The 22,961-nt window shown below is 43.2% G+C and overlaps 1 protein-coding gene across 3 annotated transcripts in view; it reads right to left on the reverse strand.

Moving 5' to 3' along the window:
* Positions 1 to 22,961, reverse strand: part of CHERP (calcium homeostasis endoplasmic reticulum protein) — a 121,054-nt gene that overhangs the window by 7,998 nt on the left and 90,095 nt on the right. For all 3 annotated transcript variants that reach the window (XM_077253024.1, XM_077253009.1, XM_077253018.1), the window contains exons 11-16: positions 20,642 to 20,880; positions 20,374 to 20,507; positions 19,474 to 19,560; positions 14,087 to 14,233; positions 13,833 to 13,943; positions 3,525 to 3,619 (exon numbers count right to left, since the gene is read on the reverse strand). In XM_077253024.1, the coding sequence (XP_077109139.1) occupies positions 3,525 to 3,619; positions 13,833 to 13,943; positions 14,087 to 14,233; positions 19,474 to 19,560; positions 20,374 to 20,507; positions 20,642 to 20,880 (813 nt within the window). The remainder of the gene's footprint in view (positions 1 to 3,524; positions 3,620 to 13,832; positions 13,944 to 14,086; positions 14,234 to 19,473; positions 19,561 to 20,373; positions 20,508 to 20,641; positions 20,881 to 22,961) is intronic.

The following is a 22,961-nucleotide window of genomic DNA, read 5'->3' on the forward strand; positions in this document are numbered from 1 at the left end:
TATAAACTAAAAGAGCCACTTTGTGCAGCAGTAATGCTGCAGTCTAACAAGGTGGCTCTTTTAGTTTTTGATTCATTTATTACCTCAATAAAGCGTTTTAAAAATTGGCCACAAATACCAGATATTGTACCTGGAGGCGGTCCGAATCGTCCTCTATCAATCTCCCAACTGCCGTCACTCTTCTCTTCAGGGGCGATGGTCGCCGCCCCCTTCGCGCTGTTGCTTCTTAAATCCGGCGCCTGCGCTGTGCGTGCCTGCCTGGGGCAGGCGCAGTCTTCATCGTCAGTCACAGCTCAGACGCAGGGTGCCTGACTGCGCAGGTGCAGGCAGTGCGGCCACCCTGTTCCTGAATCCCCGCCCCGCACTGTGTTATTCATTATGCACAGTGCGGGGCTGGGGTTCCTGGGCATGCGCACTGCGCTTGTCAGACGCTCCCCCGCCTTCCAGCGTTGTTCTTTGTGGCTGTTCAAAACGTCGGCAATGAAACCTGTATATTCCGGCAATGCTGGAAGGCGGGGGACCGGGGGAGCGTCTGACAAGCGCAGTGCGCATGCCCAGGAACCCCAGCCCCGCACTGTGCATAATGAATAACACAGTGCGGGGCGGGGATTCAGGAACAGGGTGGCCGCACTGCCTGCACCTGCGCAGTCAGGCACCCTGCGTCTGAGCTGTGACTGACGATGAAGACTGCGCCTGCCCCAGGCAGGCACGCACAGCGCAGGCGCCGGATTTAAGAAGCAACAGCGCGAAGGGGGCGGCGACCATCGCCCCTGAAGAGAGGAGTGACGGCAGTTGGGAGATTGATAGAGGACGATTCGGACCGCCTCCAGGTACAATATCTGGTATTTGTGGCCAATTTTTAAAACGCTTTATTGAGGTAATAAATGAATCAAAAACTAAAAAAGAGTCACCTTGTTAGACTGCAGCATTACTGCTGCACAAGGTGGCTCTTTTAGTTTATAACGGCTGGGGGGGGGGGTGACAGTGGCCCTTTAAACGACTTAATGTCAGTTGTTACAAAAATAGTTAATTTAATAGCTGCTCGCCCCCTTCGCAAGCGAGAATTTTCTGCACTTTTACTGGAGGTTGATTCCACCTACAGTGGACTGCTGATGTACAATAATGTAAGATGGCTGAGCCGAGGCAAAGTTCTTGAGCGCTTTGTGGAGTGCTTTGAAGAAATTAAGGTATTTCTTGAGGATAAGGATCTGGGAAACTTTCCTCAGCTCTATGATTCTAAGTGGGTCAACAACCTGATGTTTTTTACAGATCTCCCTGTTCATATTAATGAACTGAACTTAAAGCTACAAGGTTTTGGCAAAAGTATTGACGTTATGTTTGGATACATAAAAGCTTTTGAAAGTAAACTTAAAATTTTCAAGCGAGATGTAGAAACTAAAACTTATAAGTATTTTCCTCGAGTAACAAAGTATTTTGAGAAGGCCAGTGCAGCTGTACAAAATGAAATGGAACCCTTGCATATAAAGTACCAGCATGTTTTAGACTCGTTACTTGACCAGTTCAGTGATAGATTTCATCAATTTAGAAGCCTAGAACAGACCATGAAAATAATTAAGTATCCTGATGTAGTAGTCTACAGTAGTTTGGAATTAAATGGTTTCCAGTGGATACAAATTGATGATTTGGAGATGCAACTTGCAGAATTTCAGGACAGCATCTGGGCTCAGGTGTTTGTTGACTTGAGGTCAAAGCTTGAGAATCTAGAAAGGTGCCGCTTGGAGAATCAAGAGGAGTGCCACTATGAACAGGAAATTTGGAGTGCCTGGAATAGGTTACCAGACACTTTTAGCACCCTGAAAAATATAGCAATGGCTTTACTCACTATTTTTCCCTCTACCTACTTTTGTGAGACCTTATTCTCAGCATTAAATAATATCAAAACCAACAAAAGAAACAGATTGACAGATGAACTTAGTAGCGCTTGCTTGGGCTTGAAGTGTACAAAATACCAACCTTCAATTGAACATTTAGCTAGTGAAATTCAGCAACAAAAAAGTCACTAAATTTAGTGATGGCGAACCTATGGCAGTCCAGCTGTTGCAAAACTACAATTCCCATCATGCCTGGCCATTCCAAGCAAAAGCTTTGGCTGTGAAGACATGATGGGAATTGTAGTTTTGCAACAGGTGGAATGCCACAGGTTCGCCATCGCAAGAATTCCCCCTCCCCCCTCACTTATCTTAGTTCACGGCACCCCACACAAGTTAAATAATAGCAAGACCAACAAAAGAAACCAACTGACAGATGAACAAAGAAGTCACTGAGCAGGTAAGTTAAATAATTATAATTATACATATTTGTTATTTAAACTATACATGTCGCAAAATTATGTTTTTTTATCAAGGTGACACACCATCCAAGTTATGTTCGGTTTTTTGGCGAATTTTGACACACCAAGCTCAAAAGGTTGCCCATCACTGGTCTAGTGCATGCTTCAAGCCTCCTGAGGAGACTATTGAAGCATGCCAAAATTTAAAAAAAAAAAAAAAAGTGTTAAAAAATAAAAAATATATAAAAGTTCAAATCACCCCCCTTTCGCCCCAATCAAAATAAAATAAAAAATAAAAAAAATCAAACCTACACATATTTGGTATCGCCGCGTTCAGAATCGCCTGATCTATCAATAAAAACAAAGGATTAACCTGATCGCTAAATGGCGTAGCGAGAAAATAATCAAAACGCCAAAATTACGTTTTTTTGGTCGCTGCAACATTGCATTAAAATGCAATAACGGGCGATCAAAAGAACGTATCTGCCCCAAAATGGTATTAAAAACGCCAGCTCGGCACGCAAAAAATAAGCCCTCACCCGACCCCAGATCACGAAAATTGGAGACGCTACGGGTATCGGAAAATGGCGCAATTTTTTTTTTTTTTTTTTTTAGCAAACTTTGGAATATTTTTTTACCACTTAGATAAAAGAGAACCTAGACATGTTAGGTGTCTATGAACTTATAATGACCTGGAGAATCATAATGACAGGTTAGTTTTAGCATTTGGTGAACCTAGCAAAAAAGCCAAACAAAAAGCAAGTGTGAGATTGCACTTTTTTTGCAATTTCATCGCACTTGGAATTTTTTTCCCGTTTTCTGTTACACGGCATGGTAAAACCAATGGTATCGTTCAAAAGTACATCTCGTCCCGCAAAAAATAAGCCCTCACATGGCCATATTGACGGAAAAATATAAAAAAGTTATGGCTCTGGGAAGGAGGGGAGCGAAAAACGAAAAAAGCTCCGGCGTGAAGGGGTTAATTTCTGAGCTGCCTGTGCACTCAGTTCACTAAAATGTTGGCCAAAGTTTAAGAGGACATACTATATCTTCCTGATGGGGTAAGCAAGTTTACCAAAGTGTTTAGCTATTTAGCTAAGATCTGTGGCAAATATGTAAGAAATAATGCTATAAGATGCATAGGAGCAACACAGTAAACAATACAATTGGTAACAGCATTGTACATAACTTCTACCCATGAAAATCTTCCACAATCAAGTAGTAAATGTCTCACCCATTTTCACCAGCATCTGATGTCCCTTGTTTTCTTCCCCTAGGCGAACATTGGGCACACTTCCTCCTGGCCCTGAACCCAAGCCTGACGAAGAACTAGAAAAACATGAACATTATCACTCACTTGTGGTAGTATGCAGTCATCTATATAACCCTGGCAATAATAATCATGCCACAAAATTCTGTTCCATATGGCTGCTGCAGTCAATTACTGGTCTCAAAGGTGAGGCATATGTTGATGCATAAGCTGATGACATGGTGACTACACTCCACAAAACCACTGCAGCCTGTCCACAAAGACTGACGAAACAGCGGAGAGGCATTGCTGGATCAGGGTAAGGTGAGTAACTGTTGAGCTTGTTACTTTCCAACCATGCAATACAATACACATGAAATAAGAACAGTGAAAACACTTCCATTTTCTCTAACAAACTCCGTGTATTACATTATTGCGAAATAAAGTTTCATATGGGGATCATTAACCTAAACCACAGTTTCGTGCTCACTCACTGTATTTTGCAGAATATAGCAAGCACTTTTTCCCAAAAAATTTTGGAAGTGGGGGGTTGCATCTTATAGTCAAGATGTACTTGACTGTGGCTGGGGAGGTGGAGCGTGTCACAGGAGGCATGAGCCGGCGCTGTGGCTAATACATGTGCCTACCATTAAAGAAAAATAATATTGTCTACTCCTCAGGCCCATAGTCTGACCCACCTCTCTAAACTGAATCCAGCACTGAGAGGTGGATGGAGCTATGGGCATGGGGAACAGTAAATACTCATTTTCTTTATTAGCGGCCACACGTTAGCTGCAGCCGCCGGCTTCCTGCAGCGGCTGGACGATCACGTGTCTACTTATTAAGGAGAGTGAATATTCACTGCTCCCCACACCCATAAGCCCGAGCGTGGGGAGCAGTAACTATACCGGCAGCTGATGTCAGCATGTGGGAGAACATGGCAGTTACGTCATGTGCTGCCCTGCTTACACACTGAAGTCAATTGCCGGTATCAGAAGAGGACGCCACACTATGATACACACACACACACACACACACATATGCCAGGATGAGACAAGGATGGGATACATTAGTACCAGGGCCGTGTAGTTTGGAGTCTGTCCATATTGGTGGAGTCAGAATAAACAGACCGACTCCGAAAATATATAATAAATTGGATACAGTAGTTCAATGCAGTACATGCTGTACTGAATCTGTACTGAACTGTATGCACATGCTCAGTAGTGACCAGTGCTGTGGAGTTAGAAGTCAGGGAAATTGAGGGGTCAGATCAGAGGTTTGGCTTACAGACTTCACAACCTTGATTAGTACAGAATTGGGGCATTACCCTCATAACAGTGTCGTCAGCAGCAGATTCTCCCCTCCACATACACACTCAAACAGTGCAATTTTTTCTGCTTTCCTCCTCTAAACCCTAGGTGCATCTTATTGGTCTCATGAATCTTACGGATCGCAAAACATGGTAATTGTAGACACAGGAGCCATGATTGAAGTCTGCTGCAACAAGGAGGCTCGCACTAAAGGTACCTTCACACGAAACGACTTTGTAACGATATCGCTAGCGATCCGTGACGTTGCAGCGTCCTCGCTAGCGATATCGTTTAGTATGACACGCAGCAGCGATCAGGATCCTGCTGTGATGTCGCTGGTCGCTGAATAAAGTCCAGAACTTTATTTGGTCGTCCGATCGCCGTGTATCGTTGTGTTTGAAAGCAAAAGCAACGATACCAGCGATGTTTTACACTGGTAACCAGGGTAAACATCGGGTTACTAAGTGCAGGGCCGCGCTTAGTAACCAGATGTTTACCCTGGTTACCAGCGTAAAAGTAAAAAAAAAAAACAGTACATACTCACCTGCGCGTCCCCCAGCGTCTGCTTCCTGACACTTACTGAGCGCCGGCCCTAAAGTGAAAGTGAAAGCACAGCGGTGACGTTACCGCTGTGCTGTTAGGGCCGGAGCTCAGTCAGTGTCAGGAAGCAGACGCTGGGGGACGCGCAGGTGAGTATGTACTGTTTGTTTTTTTTACTTTTACGCTGGTAACCAGGGTAAACATCGGGTTACTAAGCGCGGCCCTGCGCTTAGCAACCCGATGTTTACCCTGGTTACCCGGGGACCTCGGCATCGTTGGTCGCTGGAGAGCTGTCTGTGTGACAGCTCCCCAGCGATCAAACAGCGACACTGCAGCGATCGGCATCGTTGTCGCTATCGCTGCAGCGTCGCTTCGTGTGAAGGTACCTTAAGAATTACCGAGTCAGCTCCTCCCCTGCAGATTACATCCACTTACACAATGGACTAAACAAGTGTTTCGCTTAGTGTCACAGACCAACACAGGTCTCAGGCCCAGACTGTTTTCTCACTTTTTTTTCCCTCCTTTAAGTTAGGAAACAGCAAAATGGCCTTGTCACCCCACTATAGACAGTGACAGTGCTGAAAGGGTCACACTGTAATCTTTCTGGTCTAGATGACAAGACCCTATACCTGACACCAAGTAATAGAAAAGACAGCGCCTCAAAAGTTGGTGAAAAAAAAAAAATCACATTTTATTCCGCCTCCTGTGGCAACGTTTCGATCCAAAAGATCTTTCTCAAGCATCGAAACGTTGCCACAGGAGGCAGAATAAAATGTGATTTTTTTTTTCACTAAAGTTTGAGGCGCTGTCTTTTTTACTACTTGGTATGGACTTTTTTCCGGGATGAACTCCCTGGTTGTGACGTGCGTCTTAAATAGTGTCCTGTAGGACCCTGGCTATATGAGGTGCGGTTTAACTTATAATTTTTGATTGCCTATACCTGACATCGTCCACGATCAGGCAGACAGTTCTTGCCCTGGCCTCCGGCACGCCCACCACAGCATTGCATGGAGCAGAGACGAATCAATAGTAAGTTAAGCGTTTTGGGTTAAAATTTAAGTTTTAATGTACGGTATATCCTTAAAAATAGGACAAAATACACACATAAAAAAGACAAAGTGCAAGGTGCTGAGGACAAAACACTACAACTTAGTGGAGTGCGTATCAAAAAGTAGGGTAATCTTATGCATCAAAGACCCCTCAAGGTCTGTGCAATGGTTGGTTCCTTATATTACCAAAGAACCCACAATCCCTACAGTACTATATATGCACGGTAGTTGACTACCAATCAAATATAAGCGACCAATCTCGTATATACATATTCGCCCAATTAGTGCAAACTCCACTTTATTGTACTAATCTAAAAAACTATAGGCAGGCTGTATAGACCATTAATCAAACAATGTAATGTACCTGAAACTCCTGCCTTGATATAGATACATATGACAAATACACATAGTGGATCCTCAGATGAAATACCACGACTGTCAACTTGCCACAAAAAAAAAAAAAAAGGGACCCCCTCTTATGGTCATAGGTTACAACATGCAACAAAACAGCGGGGTCACCTATGGCAACACCTTCATCACGAGCAAGTATCACCTATTGATCCAACATCATATTTTATCGAGCATCTCCTATGAAGTGAACCACACACTCATCCCTCTCTTAGAGGATCAATATGACATATACAATTAGCATACTTGGCAAATTGGAAAGGTCTCACCAGATATGGAGGAAGCCAAACTTCCAACCCTCCATACCGACTCAACGGTGGACACTTTTCCCCTTTTTTTTTCTCCCGATGCATTTCGTTGTGCTCATCAGGGGAGTATCATGGGACCAGTATGATCAGGTCATCAAGAAAGTTGCCGTTACATGCGGACAAACTTGCTTCGTTCGTCCTTATATTCGCGCCCTGCTGTTAAATATACAGGTACTTCCGGTTTTCAGCATGCGGAGGTTCCGGTCCTTGGACCGCAGACATCCGGATATCCACTCCGTGGAACACATGTGCCCTACAGACATCCGGCACACGTGACACAGAGGACAGAATGAAACACAAGTGTCTCAATATGCGCATGCGCATATGTACAATGCTTCTCCTTACAATCTCAATCTATTATGAATGGAGGAATTGCGTTGTACATCAGGACCATTGTTCAGAAAGAATGGACTTACATTTCTGTGGCGGGCGACACCAATAGCAATTATTAATTAACGACCATGGATCTTATATCCTTTATGGCACTTTATTATGTGCAGGTTCCAAATCACGGAATGCTCAAAGGATACTCGGGCGATCCCCAAAAGGGCTCTTTTACAGAACGGGCAACCCACCCACCCATATTAACAGAGTAGTAATTGAATAGGAACAAACAATAGTCTAGAAAAGCAAATATTACTGATAACTATAAATTTGCACATGCGCACACAGATTAAAACCCCCCGGAGAGCTGAATGCATAATGGAAAACGAAATCGAAAAAAAAACAGGTGACAGGTAAAAGGTAGGAGCCTGAAGGTACCTTCACACTAAGCGACGCTGCAGCGATACAGACAACGCGATACAGGCGTCGCTGTTTAGTCGTTGTGTGGTCGCTGTAGAGCTGTCACAGACGGCTCTCCAACGTCCAACGATGCCGAAGTCCCCTGGTAACCAGGGTAAACATCGGGTTACTAAGCGCAGGGCCGCGCTTAGTAACCCGATGTTTACCCTGGTTACCAGCGTAAACCTAAAAAAAAACAAAACACATACTCACATTCCGGTGCCCGGCGTCCGCTTCCCTGCACTCCTCCTGCATCCTGTGTCAGCGCCGAACATCTCCGGCATCTCCCACAGAGCAGAGCGGTGACGTCACCGCTCTGCTCTACGGCCGGCGCTGACACAGGATGCAGGAGGAGTGCAGGGAAGCGGACGCCGGGCACCGGAATGTGAGTATGTGGTTTTTTTTTTTACGTTTACGCTGATAACCAGGGTAAACATCGGGTTACTAAGCGCGGCCCTGCGCTTAGTAACCCGATGTTTACCCTGGTTACCAGTGAAGATATCGCTGGATCGGTGTCACACACACCGATCCAGCGATGTCTACGGGAGATCCAGCGACTAAATAAAGTTCTGGACTTTCTTCTCCAACCAACGATGTCACAGCAGGATCCTGATCGCTGCTGCCTGTCAAACACAACGATATCGCTAGCCAGGACGCTGCAACGTCACGGATCGCTAGCGATATCGTTTAGTGTGAAGGTACCTTAACTTATCCCTATGGTGCCCTACTCTTACTTAACCCTACCTCACGCGGAGGTTGGCATCCTAGGACCTGAGCAGTGGCGCCCCCACTCGTCGACGGCTATTCCTCTCTAAAGTCCCTGGATTCTCCTACTCTATAGAAAAGAAAAAGAAAGTTGATCATTGAGGCCCTTTGGATGTGTTGTTTGCAACCAGAAGATCCACTTAGATTCTTTTTGAAGAATCATCTGGTCCCAATCGCCTCCTCTTATTGGGGGGGCTTAATCCTATCAATTCCCATAAATGTTATCTTCTTGGAATTACCCTGATGGCATCTATTGATATGATTAGCTATAGCCGTGTCCCTTTTCTTAGCGACATCTCGCATGTGTTCTCCTACTCTTCTGCAAATTCTCTTTGTGTCCCTCCTACATATTTTATACCACATTCACAGGTCGCTTTGTACATGACCCCCTTTAGTTTGACAATTAATAAACTGCCTGATAGAGAAGGTTCTACTCATGTTGTTACTTTTAAAGACTTTGCCTGATTTAATGGAACTACATGCTTTACATCTACCACATCTAGAACATCCTGTAGGTTGTCGGCCTAACCAGGAGTCATTCTTAGGGCTTTGAAAATGGCTGTGGACCAATCTGTCTTTTAGTGATTTTCCCCCACGAAAAGTAATCTGGGGTGAGGGGCCAATCACATCCCTGACGTCAGTGTCCATGAGGAGTTGGAAGTTTGGCTTCCTCCATATCTGGTGAGACCTTTCCAATTTGCCAAGTATGCTAATTGTATGTGTCATATTGATCCTCTAAAGGTACCTTCACACGAAGCGACGCTGCAGCGATAGCGACAACGATGCCGATCGCTGCAGCGTCGCTGTTTGATCGCTGGAGAGCTGTCACACAGACCGCTCTCCAGCGACCAACGATGCCGAGGTCCCCGGGTAACCAGGGTAAACATCGGGTTGCTAAGCGCAGGGCCACGCTTAGTAACCCGATGTTTACCCTGGTTACCAGCGTAAAAGTAAAAAAAACAAACAGTACATGCTCACCTGCGCGTCCCCCAGCGTCTGCTTCCTGACACTGACTGAGCTCCGGCCCTAACAGCAGAGCGGTGACGTCACCGCTGTGCTTTCACTTTCACTTTAGGGCCGGCGCTCAGTAAGTGTCAGGAAGCAGATGCTGGGGGACGCGCAGGTGAGCATGTACTGTTTGTTTTTTTTACTTTTACGCTGGTAACCAGGGTAAACATCGGGTTACTAAGCGCGGCCCTGCGCTTGGTAACCCGATGTTTACCCTGGTTACCAGTGTAAAACATCGCTGGTATCGTTGCTTTTGCTTTCAAACACAACGATACACAGCGATCGGACGACCAAATAAAGTTCTGGACTTTATTCAGCGACCAGCGACATCACAGCAGGATCCTGATCGCTGCTGCGTGTCAAACGAAACGATATCGCTAGCCAGGACGCTGCAACGTCACGGATCGCTAGCGATGTCGTTTCGTGTGAAGGTACCTTAAGAGAGGGATGAGTGTGTGGTTCACTTCATAGGAGATGCACCGATAAAATATGATGTTGGATCAATAGGTGATACTTGCTCGTGATGAAGGTGTTGCCATAGGTGACCCCGCTGTTTTGTTGCATGTTGTAACATATGACCATAAGAGGGGGTCCCTTTTTTTGTGGCAAGTAGACAGTCCTGGTATTTCATCTGAGGATCCAGTATGTGTATTTGTCATATGTATCTATATCAAGGCAGGAGTTTCAGGTACATTACATTGTTTGATTAATGGTCTATACAGCCTGCCTACAGCTTTTTTTAGACTAGTACAATAAAGTGGAGTTTGCACTAATTGGGCGAATATGTATACACGAGACTGGTCGCCTATATTTGAGTGGTAGTCAAATACCGTGCATATATAGTACTGTAGGGATTGTGGTTTATTTGGTAATATAAGGAACCAACCATTGCACAGACCTTGATGGGTCTTTGATGCATAAGATTACTCTACTGTTTGATATGGACTCCGCTATGTTTTAGTGTTTGTCCTCAGCACCTTGCACTTTGTCTTTTTTATGTGTGTATTTTGTCCTATTTTTAAGGATATACATTAAAAGTTAAATGTTAATCCCAAACGCTCACACAAATCTAAGGCTCCCAGCAAAGATGGATCCAGGGAGTCCAGGAAGTTGCCTTGTCAGGATAGAAGAGTATATCCACGCTCTCTGGCAACTCCTGGCTTGCACTGGCCCCCCTACTTTTTAGTAGACTCTTGATTGCCAGCTCTCATTGCACAACTTCTGGCAAGACCCGTGGTACTTCCAGCCCTCCAGAGGGGTCAAGACAATTTTTATTGCAGCCCAGCCAGCTCCTGTAGGACACGACCACCATGCTCCAGCCAATAAGATTCTCACAAGCTTTCCCAGATCCGCCTGCTATACCCTCTTTGCTTGAAAGGCACCATTTTACTTCTTCCTCGATGCAGAGGAGGAAGCACTCTTCCTTCTTTGGAGACGTCGCTATTCCTACACCGCAGTAAGAGAATGCTGCCAAAGCTCATTCTATGTCTGCTAGGGAAGACTTTACTGCTCTGCTCCAGTGGATGAAGTCTACGCTTACCACCATCCAGGCACCAGATGACTCCAGGATCGGGTAGGCCTGCCTGACCTATGGACCAAAAAAAGGATGCCCCTTCAAGTAGCACTCCCCCTTCAAAACCTCTATGTTTCAGAAAGGACCACGCACACCAGCCTGCACAGCATCTCCTAGTCACGCTTTGCACCAGATGCTAGCATAAATTTTTCTTGGGCCAACCTGTCACGCCTTGCGCTGCCTATGCCTGCATGCTGACAATACATGCTCTGCGATTACAACACACCCCTCAGAGTGGGCTATAGTTCCCAGTCTGTGGCTGAGTTAATCAAGATGTCCCGGGAGCATCTCCAAATCACCTATACCGCCCCTGGTACTCTGACCACTTCCCAGGGTGAGTCAGACCCACAAAAGACCTCAAAGCTGGGCGAATCCTGCAAGTGACCCAGCTTGAGGCTTGTATTCGCGTGCCTTTCATTTTTTATCTGGTGGTCTTGTTTCTCCCCGTAATGTACAGGTTCAATTAACTATAGCTTGCATCTCTCTATCCAATCCAAGGGAATAATTCTTCAAAGCCAGACATTCTAGTACACTAGGTGGTATTCCTGCACGCATTCTCAGTCTTAATGGTGCATGGTTTTTTAAATTTTTTTTATTTTTGGCATCCACAGGAACAGGTCTTAGCTGACAGGCTCTATAGGCAGTTGCGGTTCTGCTTTCTATTTCATGGCCTGTTTTTCTTTTTGCCCTATACATCTTATTCTCCAACCCAAAGGGACCGTTTTAGGAAATTCCATGGTTCCCCGTGCTCCTAATAAAATGACTGACATTTTACTCACCTTGAAATCTTTCATGTAGCCTTAACTGGGGGACATAGGTCCCACCCTTATGGGTGTTGGAGTTCATGGTAGTCTATGACTTCTTCCTGTACTGAACGTTACTGTATAAGGTTCTCCTACTGCTTTTCACTATACTGGTATAGTCTAGTGTCAGCAGGTGACTAGCCTGCAGGCGAGAAGCAGACTTTTGTAATTGTTAAAGGTAAGCCTCCTGGTCACAGCAGCATACACCAATAGCTCCTGTGTCCCCAAACGAAGGCTACAAGAAAGTTTTTATGGAGAGCATCTAAAATCTCCTTACTACTTACCTGTTGACCCTTTAAGTCAGGGGTATCAAACTCAGCTGGGTATATGTGCCACACATAGAAGAAAAAGGAATTTGGGGGGGGGGGGGGCATTCTTTGCAGGACAAAGTGACATTTTTATCAATACCTCTTTTTTCTATACAACGTTTGAACATTTTTGCAGTTTTTATTTTTTATAGCTTGGGTCGTTATGGATGTGGCGATAACAAACCTGCACTTTTTTTGTTTACATTAGTTTATATACAAAACAGCATTTATAGTAGCAAAATATTTTTTCATGCCTTATTTTGAAATTTGTTTTTTTGCAATGGTTTCCCTCAATTGGCCACATACCGTAATAGTGTCTTACAATTAGCACCATATAGTAATTCTGGCAAACATGATATAGTAATGTCCCCTTCCTGCACCAATGAACAATCGTGGTCCCCTTCTTGTACCAATGAACCATCGTGGTCCCCTTCTTGTACCAATGAACCATCGTGGTCCCCTGCTTGTACCAATGAACAATCGGGGTCCCCTGCTTGTACCAATGAACAATCGGGGTCCCCTTCTTGTACCAATGAACCATCGTGGTCCCCTTCTTGTACCAATGAACCATCGTGGTCCCCTTCTTGTACCAATGAACCATCGTGGTCCACATCTTGTACCAATAAACTATCGTGGTCCACATCTTGTACCAATGAACCATGGTGGCCCACTTCTTGTACCAATGAACCATCGTGGTCCCCTTCTTGTACCCATGAACCATCGTGGTCCCCTTCTTGTACCCATGAACCATCGTGGTCCCCTTCTTGTACCAATGAACCATCGTGGTCCCCTTCTTGTACCAATGAACCATCGTGGTCCCCTTCTTGTACCCATGAACCATCGTGGTCCCCTTCTTGTACCAATGAACCATCGAGGTCCACATCTTGTACCAATAAACCATGGTGGCCCCCTTCTTGTACCAATGAACCATCGTGGCCCCCTTCTTGTACTAATGAACCATCGTGGTCCACTTCTTGTACCAATGTGGCCTCGTCTTCATCTTGAAACGCAGCCCTATCCTGGCCCGCATATTGTAGTTATGTCCCCATCCAGGTCCCCCTATTTTAGCTATGACCCCTGTTGTGCCATTCTTCACATAGACATAAATAAAGAAGGAAAAAGAAAAAGGAAAAGAGAAAAAAAAAAAAAAAGTAGGATTCTCACCTGTCCTCTTTTGCATCCTTTCTGCACCCGCAGCCTGTGTGTTTGAAACCCCTGCTTTAGGTTAAGCTCTTTAACAGGAATTGGACACAATTTGCACTTCAGTTGTGAAACTACAACTCTCTGCATGTTGTGCATTATAGTTTCATAGCAGCTGGAGTGGCAAAGGTTGCCGATTTCTGGGTCTAGGACAGATTTTGCATTCCAAAAAAAAGACAATGTAAGGTCACAAGTCTCATAGTACTTTAGTAGTAAGCCCTTTTTTTTTCCCACTTACGGCGGGGTTGCACTGCGAGACCGAGATCTCCGATTCCTTCCAGGTGAAAATGATTTTGACCTAGAGCGAGACCTTGAGCGACTTTGGGATGACCTAGACTGACTTCGGCTCCTTAAAAAAATAAGTGTACAGATCAATTTTTACAATTATATAAACACATTACAATAAATATAAATGATAAAGCACTAGAAAATACAAAACATGGACACTGTGAACCAAAATTCCAATAGCCGGATAGGAGTTACATGCCTAACCTTGATCTGGATCGGGAATAAGATCGGGATCTTGATCGAGATCTGGAACGAGACCTAGAGTATGAGCGAGAGGACTTTGAAGATTGAGAATTAGATCGTGAAGAAGATCGACCACGACTTTCTGATCGACTGTTGGATCTTGATGGCCTAAACAGAAGAAGAGTAACTATTTTATGGAGAGCCATAAATAATAATTTTATTTCTATAGCGCTAACATATTCCGCAGCACTTTACATTTTAGAGGGGCTTGTACAGACAATAAAAGATATTACAGAACAATAATCACATAAATCAACAGATACCAAGAGGAATAAGGGCCCTGCTCGCAAGCTTACGATCTATGAGGAAATAGGGGAGACACGAAAGGTGGATGGTAACAATTACTTTCATTGTACGGTCCAGCCATCAAGTAATATATGGGATGTTCACGTAAGGAGACATGAACTGGTAACCAACCAGTATGTGTAAAAGTACAGACACAGAGGGATATTAAATGTATGAAGGGTGTGAGAGCAGATGATACAAGGGTACTGGTTTTGAAGAGAATGTTATATGGGCAAAACAGGGATACTTTGATGAGGCAGTAGGCCAGTCTGAAGAAATGCATTTTTAGGGCACACTTAAAACTGTGGGTGTTGGGAATTAATCAAATTGTCCTGTGTAGTGCATGCCAAATAATTGGTGCAGCATGGGAGAAGTCTTGGAGACAGGAGTGGGACGTTTGGATTATTGAGGTTAATCTTAGGTCAGTCAATCTTAATTAGCAGAACGGAGGGCACGGGAAGAGTTGTAGACAGATAAGGAAGGAGATACAGGGTGCTGCTGAACCGTGGAGCGCTTTGTGGGTGAGAGTGATAAGGTTATATTGAACTCTGGAGTGGATGGGTAACCAATGCAATGACTGGACCTATTTAAAAGTTAGTTCTGTAGGGTCAAAATCATGTTTATACATAACATTTTTGACTATAAAAAAATATTTTTTTCTAAATCAAAGTGCCCACATCTTATAGTCTGTAGACATATGGGTATAGTTGTGTCAGATCATCTTCACCGTATGTTTATTGATTAGGCAAAAAATGTTCAAGAAGTGCTAGCCAGATCACTACATTCGCGCTCTTCATAGTGGCCTCCTCCTGCTGCGTTTCTCTTTTCCCTTTGCCTGCTCCATGTCAGTTTTGATTCCATTGTACTAATAACAGATGTTTGATTATCGTTAGTGCTTAGAGTATCCTTAGTAGTAGTACAGTGGAATCAGCCCAGACACGGAGTATGCAGGGTGCACTGCCATTATCTTAGGGAGTAAGTCGGCATTAAAGGGGTTGAAAAGGGGGAGAAGCCAGCGCTGCTTGTGGTCAGAACGCAAAACATAAACATATTGATTTCTAACTGAGTTTCAAAAATGAGACATTTAGCAAACAATTGATCAATTCTTTGAGCCACCCCGCCACTTCACGGCTTTCTCATAATGGGGCAGTGCTACTCTACGTTTTTTATATTCACTGTGCCATTACGGCCTCTAAAAAGCAAGACCACATTAAATGCAAGCTGTACCTGAAGCATTTCTGAATCACTCCCATGGCACCAGAGAGGGCAGCACAGATAAAGGTTGACCAGGGTCCAACCTCCACACTGCCTAACCAGCACCACAGATGAAGGGTGAGACAGGCTTGGACACAGGTGCACAATCAAACAAAGCCTAGGGCAGGGCAGGGCTGCTGTATGTGTGTACAGCAGCCTATGTCAATCACGAGAAAAACACAGAAAGAATGGCGTACATAACCCAGCGCACACGGCAACAGTGGTGGTCAACCACAAACCAATATCAAAGTAAAAAAGGGGGAGAAGCCAGCGCTGCTTGTGGTCAGAACGCAAAACATAAAGTGCACATGCACATATTGATTTCTAACGGAGTTTCAAAAATGAGACATTTAGCAAACAATTGATCAATTCTTTGAGCCACCCCGCCACTTCACGGCATTCTCATAATGGGGCAGTCCTACTCTACGTTTTTTATATTCGCTGTGCCATTACGGCCTCTAAAAAGCAAGACCACATTAAATGCAAGCTGTACCTGAAGCATTTATGATTCACTCCCATGGCACCAGAAAGGTCAACCTTTATCTGTGCTGTCCTCTCTGGTGCCATGGGAGTGATTCAGAAATGCTTCAGGTACAGCTTGCATTTAATGTGGTCTTGCTTTTTAGAGGCCGTAATGGCACAGCGAATATAAAAAACGTAGAGTAGGACTGCTCCATTATGAGAATGCCGTGAAGTGGCGGGGTGGCTCAAAGAATTGATCAATTGTTTGCTAAATGTCTCATTTTTGAAACTCAGAAATCAATATGTGCATGTGCACTTTGTTTTGTGTTCTGACCACAAGCAGCGCTGGCTTCTCCCCCTTTTTTACATTAAAGGGGTTGTCCACCTTTGTGGACAATTCTTTTTCTTACTTGAATGCATGCAAATTGGCTAAAAATCAATAGAAAGCAGTTCTCATGTGAAGTTTTCAGTTGGAAAGGTGAACAACCACTTTAAACACTCTGATTTACAAGAGTCTGCAGTGTACAGAATGGCTGCTCTCTAGATTTAACATGGGGGCATGGTCCCACTTAGATGATAGCATGGAAAGAATGATTGAATGTATTGTAAGCTAGAAGGCACTGAATTTCCCTCCTCCTGCTAAAGCTACTAATGACTACTTTGACAGATTGGCATTTGGGCTCTTAACAGCACTAAAGCTTGGTAGTGTGGACACTGCAGAGCAGACAGCACGACTCGCCCTCCCAGAGCCTGCAGCGCCTTGAAGTCTCTTACTTCTCTAACAACAGGTACTTGCAAAGAGCCAGTGCCTTTAGCCTTCATACTGGGCAGCACATTGAACACACTACCGCTGCCAGCATCTTACAGGTTTTTACCATCCTCACCACTAGCTGGAGATTAAGGAGCAGAGTAACCTCCAAGGGGTGGCTACTGTGACCTTCTCTATACTTTGAAACAATGCCCCTTCTACCCTCCAGAGTTAATCAATCAAATAGCAGAACTGCGGTCACCAAACTCTGAAGGGAATGGAGAAGGAGAGGATGAAGTGGAGATCATATGCCCACAGCATGTGATTCTCCTGGTAGCCATTCTCCTGGGAACCAACAGTATACCTTACTTGTTGCTCCTCATCACGCCTGATGCATTCTGGGTTACAATATAGGAATAGTATATAGCCGCTAACTTATGTAATCCCTGTTACAATTGTGAATCTCCATTGAAATACCAGTAGTATCCATAATACCATAATAATGTTTGATAGATGTCATTCTATCCTCTCGCCTAGACATCTGCTCTATAAACAAGGATGCTGCTGGATTTGCCACTGCAGATTATATTAATAGTATTTTTTTTTTATTATTATTATTATTATTATTATTATTATTACTACTACTACCACTACTAACTGACTGGACCAATTAGTCACAGTTACCCCTTCAATTTCTTATACCAAAAGCATAAAAAAGTTAATTACTATGACATTTTTTTCATTATTTTCTGGTCAACACAGAAAAATTCAGTATGTTAAAAAAAAACAAACAAAAAAACCCCCCGAGTCATTAACCCCTTAACGACCGGGGTACTTTTGGTTTTGCATTTAAATTTTTTGCTCCCCTTCTTCCCAGAGCCATAACTTTTTTATTTTTTGGTAAAAATGGCCATGTGAGAGATTGTTTTTTGCAGGACGAGTTGTACTTTTGAAAGAAACCATTGGTTTTACCATGTTGTGTAATAGAAAACTGAGAAAAAATTCCAAGCGCGGTGAAATTGCAAGAAGTGCAATCCCACACTTGTTTTTTCACTAGGTTCACTATATACTAAAACTGACCTGCCATTATGATTCTCCCAGTCATTATAAGTTTGTATGTAGAAAAGCCGCGGAGACACCATCACGTGTTTCTCAATGCAAGCAATGAATAGCCAGGTCTTTCACCGGGAAGGAACAACCACGGGAAGGGCAGCATCCAATAAAGGAAAACCACCTATGCCAAAACATAGTATCCATCCACAGACAGCTGTTTCGGGGTATTTATTTATTGGATGCTGCCCTTCCCGTGGTTGTTCCTTCCCGGTGAAAGACCTAGCTATTCATTGCTTGCGTTGAGAAACACGTGATGGTGTCTCCGCGGCTTTTCTACATGCATTTGCATATTTCCCTTAAGGGATGGGGGCAGTGTTCTGGATCATTGCGTTGAGAAACACGTGATGGTGTCTCCGCGGTGTTGGATGTTTTGATCTCCCCGAGGTCATTCATCCTTATGTTTATATTATAAGTTCGTAGACACCAAACATGTCTAGGTTCTTTTTTATGTAAGTGGTGAAAAAAATTCCAAACTTTGTAAAAAAAATAAATAAAAAAATTTTATGTTGATAGATCGGGCGATTCTGAACGCGGCAATACCAAATATGTGTATGTTTGAGTTTTTTTATTATTTTATTTTGAATTGAGGAAAAGGGGGGGGGGGGGGATTTAAACATTATATGTATATATATATATATATATATATATATATATATATATATATATATATATATATATATTTATTTATTTATTTATTTAAATATTTTTAAAAACTTTTTTTTTTTTTTCACTTGCTACAACAGTCTCCATAGGAGACTAGAAGCTGCCATAACCCGATCGCCTCTGCCACATAGAGCAGGGCTGCGGTCCTGCTCGATGTAGCAGATATGCTCATTTGCTATGAGCGCCGACAACCAGGCAGCGCTCATAGCGATCCAGCAATGACAACCACAGGGTTCTCCTGCTGACCCGAGTTGTCATGCCAACCAATCGGCGACCCACGGTCATGTGACACGGGCGCCGATGGGAGGAGGTAATGACGCGCTTCCTGCGCGTGCATGTTAAATGCCACTGTCAGCGTTTGACAGCAGCATTTAACATGTTAACAGCAACGGGTGAATCGCAATTCCGCCCGCGGCTGTTCCAGGCACATGTCAGCTGGTCAGTCAGATCAGCTGTCATGTCCTGGAAAAGATGGAGACTCATCGCCGGAGTAAGCACTAAACGGGGGAGGCGTCCAATGACTGACTGTGTCCATCATTGGACGTTAAGCGGTTAACTGCTCCTGCCATCGATTCAGCTGATGAACGTGAACAGAGCAGCGCTTCCTTTTCCAGGCAGCTCTGTCCACAGGACATGCACTCCAATGTCATGCTGTGTGACAGCTGTCTCCACGCACTATAAGAAGTTGCGATTCTACTTATGGACTTATGAGATTAGTGTTTTCGTAAGCATCACTATTAGTGTGAACTGGCTAGGTTCCTACACATTCTGGGTATCTGTATTAATTTTTTTAAAATATAAATAATTAAAAGTTTGTACATACCTGCTCCTTTTATCTTGGCCTTTCCTTCGACGAGCTCTCATTTTTGCTCGGAAGAACTCATAAAGCCCATTCTGCTCCCATCCTTCACTGGAGAACGATAAGATGACAAATTGGTTGGGGAGAGGTTTAGGAACTTGGCGTATACTGCAGATGCCTACCATAGGTGTTTACATTAATGATTCCCACCCTCTAATTTCCAGTTAGAATCCGGATTCTGGGACAGGGTCTCACACTGGACAGCTGCAGTACACAGGAATGCATACAATGTGCTGCATACCATAGCCATTAGTTGCATCCCGCATATTAGCATCTGGAGAAAAGGTTCTATAAAGCTACCTTTGACCAAAGAAACAGGTCAATTTCTGGCTGCATGGATTAAAAGGGGATGTCCAAGATTTTTGAAAAGTTCTCTAACAGCATCAAATGCAAATACAATATATTTTAAACCAGCTGCTTCTCAGCTTGGATGGTCCAGTGGTCTCTGCTGGTCTGTGTGTACTTCCCCACAGTCACGATATGCCATCAATTTGCTTGTGACTATTGCAACCAATTATTGTGCCTTAATGGTTTTGCCTACATTTTCAGCACCACTTAAGTTACTGATTGGCTCATTCCTACACACGGCCATGCATCTTTCTAGGAGCTACTTATAAATGCTTGAAAGGCTGTGGAGAAAATCACCCCCTTCTGCATATATTGTGGAAATAAGACGTTTGACTGATTATATTTTACGTTAAACATGCTTATCTATGACCAGACATACATCAATACATTCATTTGCATTATTGATTACTTTGAGTGCAAAAAAAACCCAAAATCCTGGGTACATTACATATGTGAGACCTCCTTATGACTAAACCATCTCCCAGGTATTAGGTATACCATAGAAGTAAAACTAACCTGTTTCGAGGTCTGTCATGTGATGGAGGGCTGTAAAAAGCCTCAACAGCAGCCAAAAGTCTTTCACTTGGAGGCATTGGAGGAGGGAGACGGATATCCTTGGGGTCAAGAGGTTTGTACTCATGATCTTCCAACTGCAGAGAAGCAATATAAAAAAGGATAGAAAGAGATCAAGAAGATTTTACTAAAAAAAGAAAAAAAAAATGCTTCATAAATATTTTGTATAATGTCAGATTAACAACCTGCTGTACAGACAGGAGTTAATTACCTTAACCAATGGAGCCATAAGGCCTGCAGGCAGATCAAAATAAGGAACATTTGGAACAAGACTTGGGTCATCATGATTAACATGTGGAGGTCCTTGTCTACGTATGTGAGGTGGCTGCCCATTAAACCCATGTGGAGGAGGGCCAAAATCTTGGTGTTGGGGACCTCCCCATGGAGGATGTTCGTTCATGCCTGGGTGTGGCATCCTGTGGCCTTGGTGATGGTGTGGAGGTCCCATTTCTAAAGAAGTTGAGATCAAGTTAAGTGATTGATTATACTGAAATTCAATGAAAACTGTCATTCATTTCCACGCATAGTCGTGGGAAAAGATACAAGTAAAGAACCTCTTCATTGCCCCAACATTTAACTCTTAATAAAGCTTGTCATGTAAATACAAGTTATTTTATTGTAAGACTTATTTTTTTCTTTACTAATTATGGAAAACTAAGAATTTAAAGCAGTAGTAAAATGATTAACCCCTTCACTAGCTTGGGTTTTTCCGCTTGAGTTTCCATTTTTTGCTCCCCTTCTTCCCAGAGCCATAAGTTGTTTTTATTTTTCTGTCAATATTGCCATGAGAGGGCTTGTTTTTTGCGGGACGAGTTGTACTTTTGAACGACACCACTGATTTTGCCATATAGGGGACTGAAAAACGGGACAAAAAATTCAAAGTGCGGTAAAATTGCAAAAAAACTGTAATCCCACAATCGTTTTTTTATACCATGTTCACTAAATGCTAAAACTGACCTCCCATTATGATTCTCCAGGTCATTTCGAGTTCATAGACACCAAACATGTCTAGGTTTGGTTTTAGTTAAGTGGTGAAAAAAAATCCAAAGCTTCCCCTCCAAAAAAAGTCTCCATTTTCTGAGACCCATAGCATCCCCTTTGTTCGGGACCTGGGACTGGGCTAGGGCTTATTTTTTGCATGCCGAGCGGATGTTTTTATCTAGAATATTTTGGTCTAGATACAATCTTTTGATCGCCCGTTATTGCATTTTAATGCAATATTGCCGTAACCAAAAACAAAAAACACCAAAAAAGGTAATTCTGGTGTTTTGATTTTTTTCTCGTTTTGCCGTTTACAGATTGTATTAATTCTCTTTATATATTGATAGATTGGGCGATTTTTAAAATGGCGATAACACTTTTATTTTTTATTTTGAATCGGGCGATTGGGGGATTTAAACTTTCATATTTTTTTAAAAACTTTTTTTTTCACGTGTTTCAATAGTCCTCATGGGAGACTAGAAGCTGCGATAGTCTGATCGCCTGTGCTACACACAGTAAGGCTTTAGCCCTGCTGTGTGTAGCTAAAGTGATCACTTGTTATGAGCACCGACCGATGGGCAGCACTCATAGATCTCTGGCAATGACAACCACAGGGGTCTCACAGACCCCGGGTTGTCATGCCAACCCATCGGCGAATCACGATCATGTGACACGAGCGCCGAGGGATGGAGGCTTGTGGCGGGCTTCCGGCGCAATCAGAAATTGACACTGGCATTTAACATTTTAACAGCTGTGGGTGGATCAGGATTCCACTCGCGGCTGTTAGAGGCACATGTCAGCTAATGAAATCAGCTGACATGTGCCAGCAAAGTTGCAGGCTCATCGCCGGAGCCCGCAGCAAACGGGGAGGTGACCTTAGACGTACTTATACGTCTAAGGTCGGAAAGCGTTAAATATAAACTTACAATATTATAGCATATTGTCTACATATAAGCAATTCTAACATGCAAGTCGATTCCAAATCAGGATCTTGAATTGTGCAACGTGCCATTTTATTTTATGGAGTAGTAGAAAGCTGATCTGTCAGCCAGTTTTATAATATAAATACAAACTTCATATATTAAATTCTTAGACTGGATAAGACATGTATTTACTGTAAAAATATCAGACTGGCTATAAAATATTGACGATGCTGAGGAAATGAAAAATAGGATAGGTGGGCAAAGATTGGGTAAACTTTATAGAAAGGATTATAAAGCCAATCTTGCTTTGAATTTCATAGTAAATAAAATACTTCAGCATCATCGGGTCCATGATATATTTAATAATGGATACAGTTTGTATTGTCAACTCTCGTGATAGATCTCCTGTAATAAAGATTTCTCAATTAAACCAGGTAGAGTTTGTGCAATATTTTCTGCCAAACTACAAAGGCGATTTAAAATAGTGGCAATATCATAAATAGGTGCACGATAATCAGTGAAAACTGTTTAACATCCCTATTTTCCCATCATAAGGAAACAATCAATTTACAAAGCATCTAATTTTCTTAAGTCTAATATTCAATAGAGAAGAGGAAACTAATAGGA

This window comes from Ranitomeya variabilis, chromosome 1, assembly GCF_051348905.1.
Source record: "Ranitomeya variabilis isolate aRanVar5 chromosome 1, aRanVar5.hap1, whole genome shotgun sequence".
Classification (NCBI taxonomy): Eukaryota; Metazoa; Chordata; class Amphibia; order Anura; family Dendrobatidae; genus Ranitomeya; species Ranitomeya variabilis.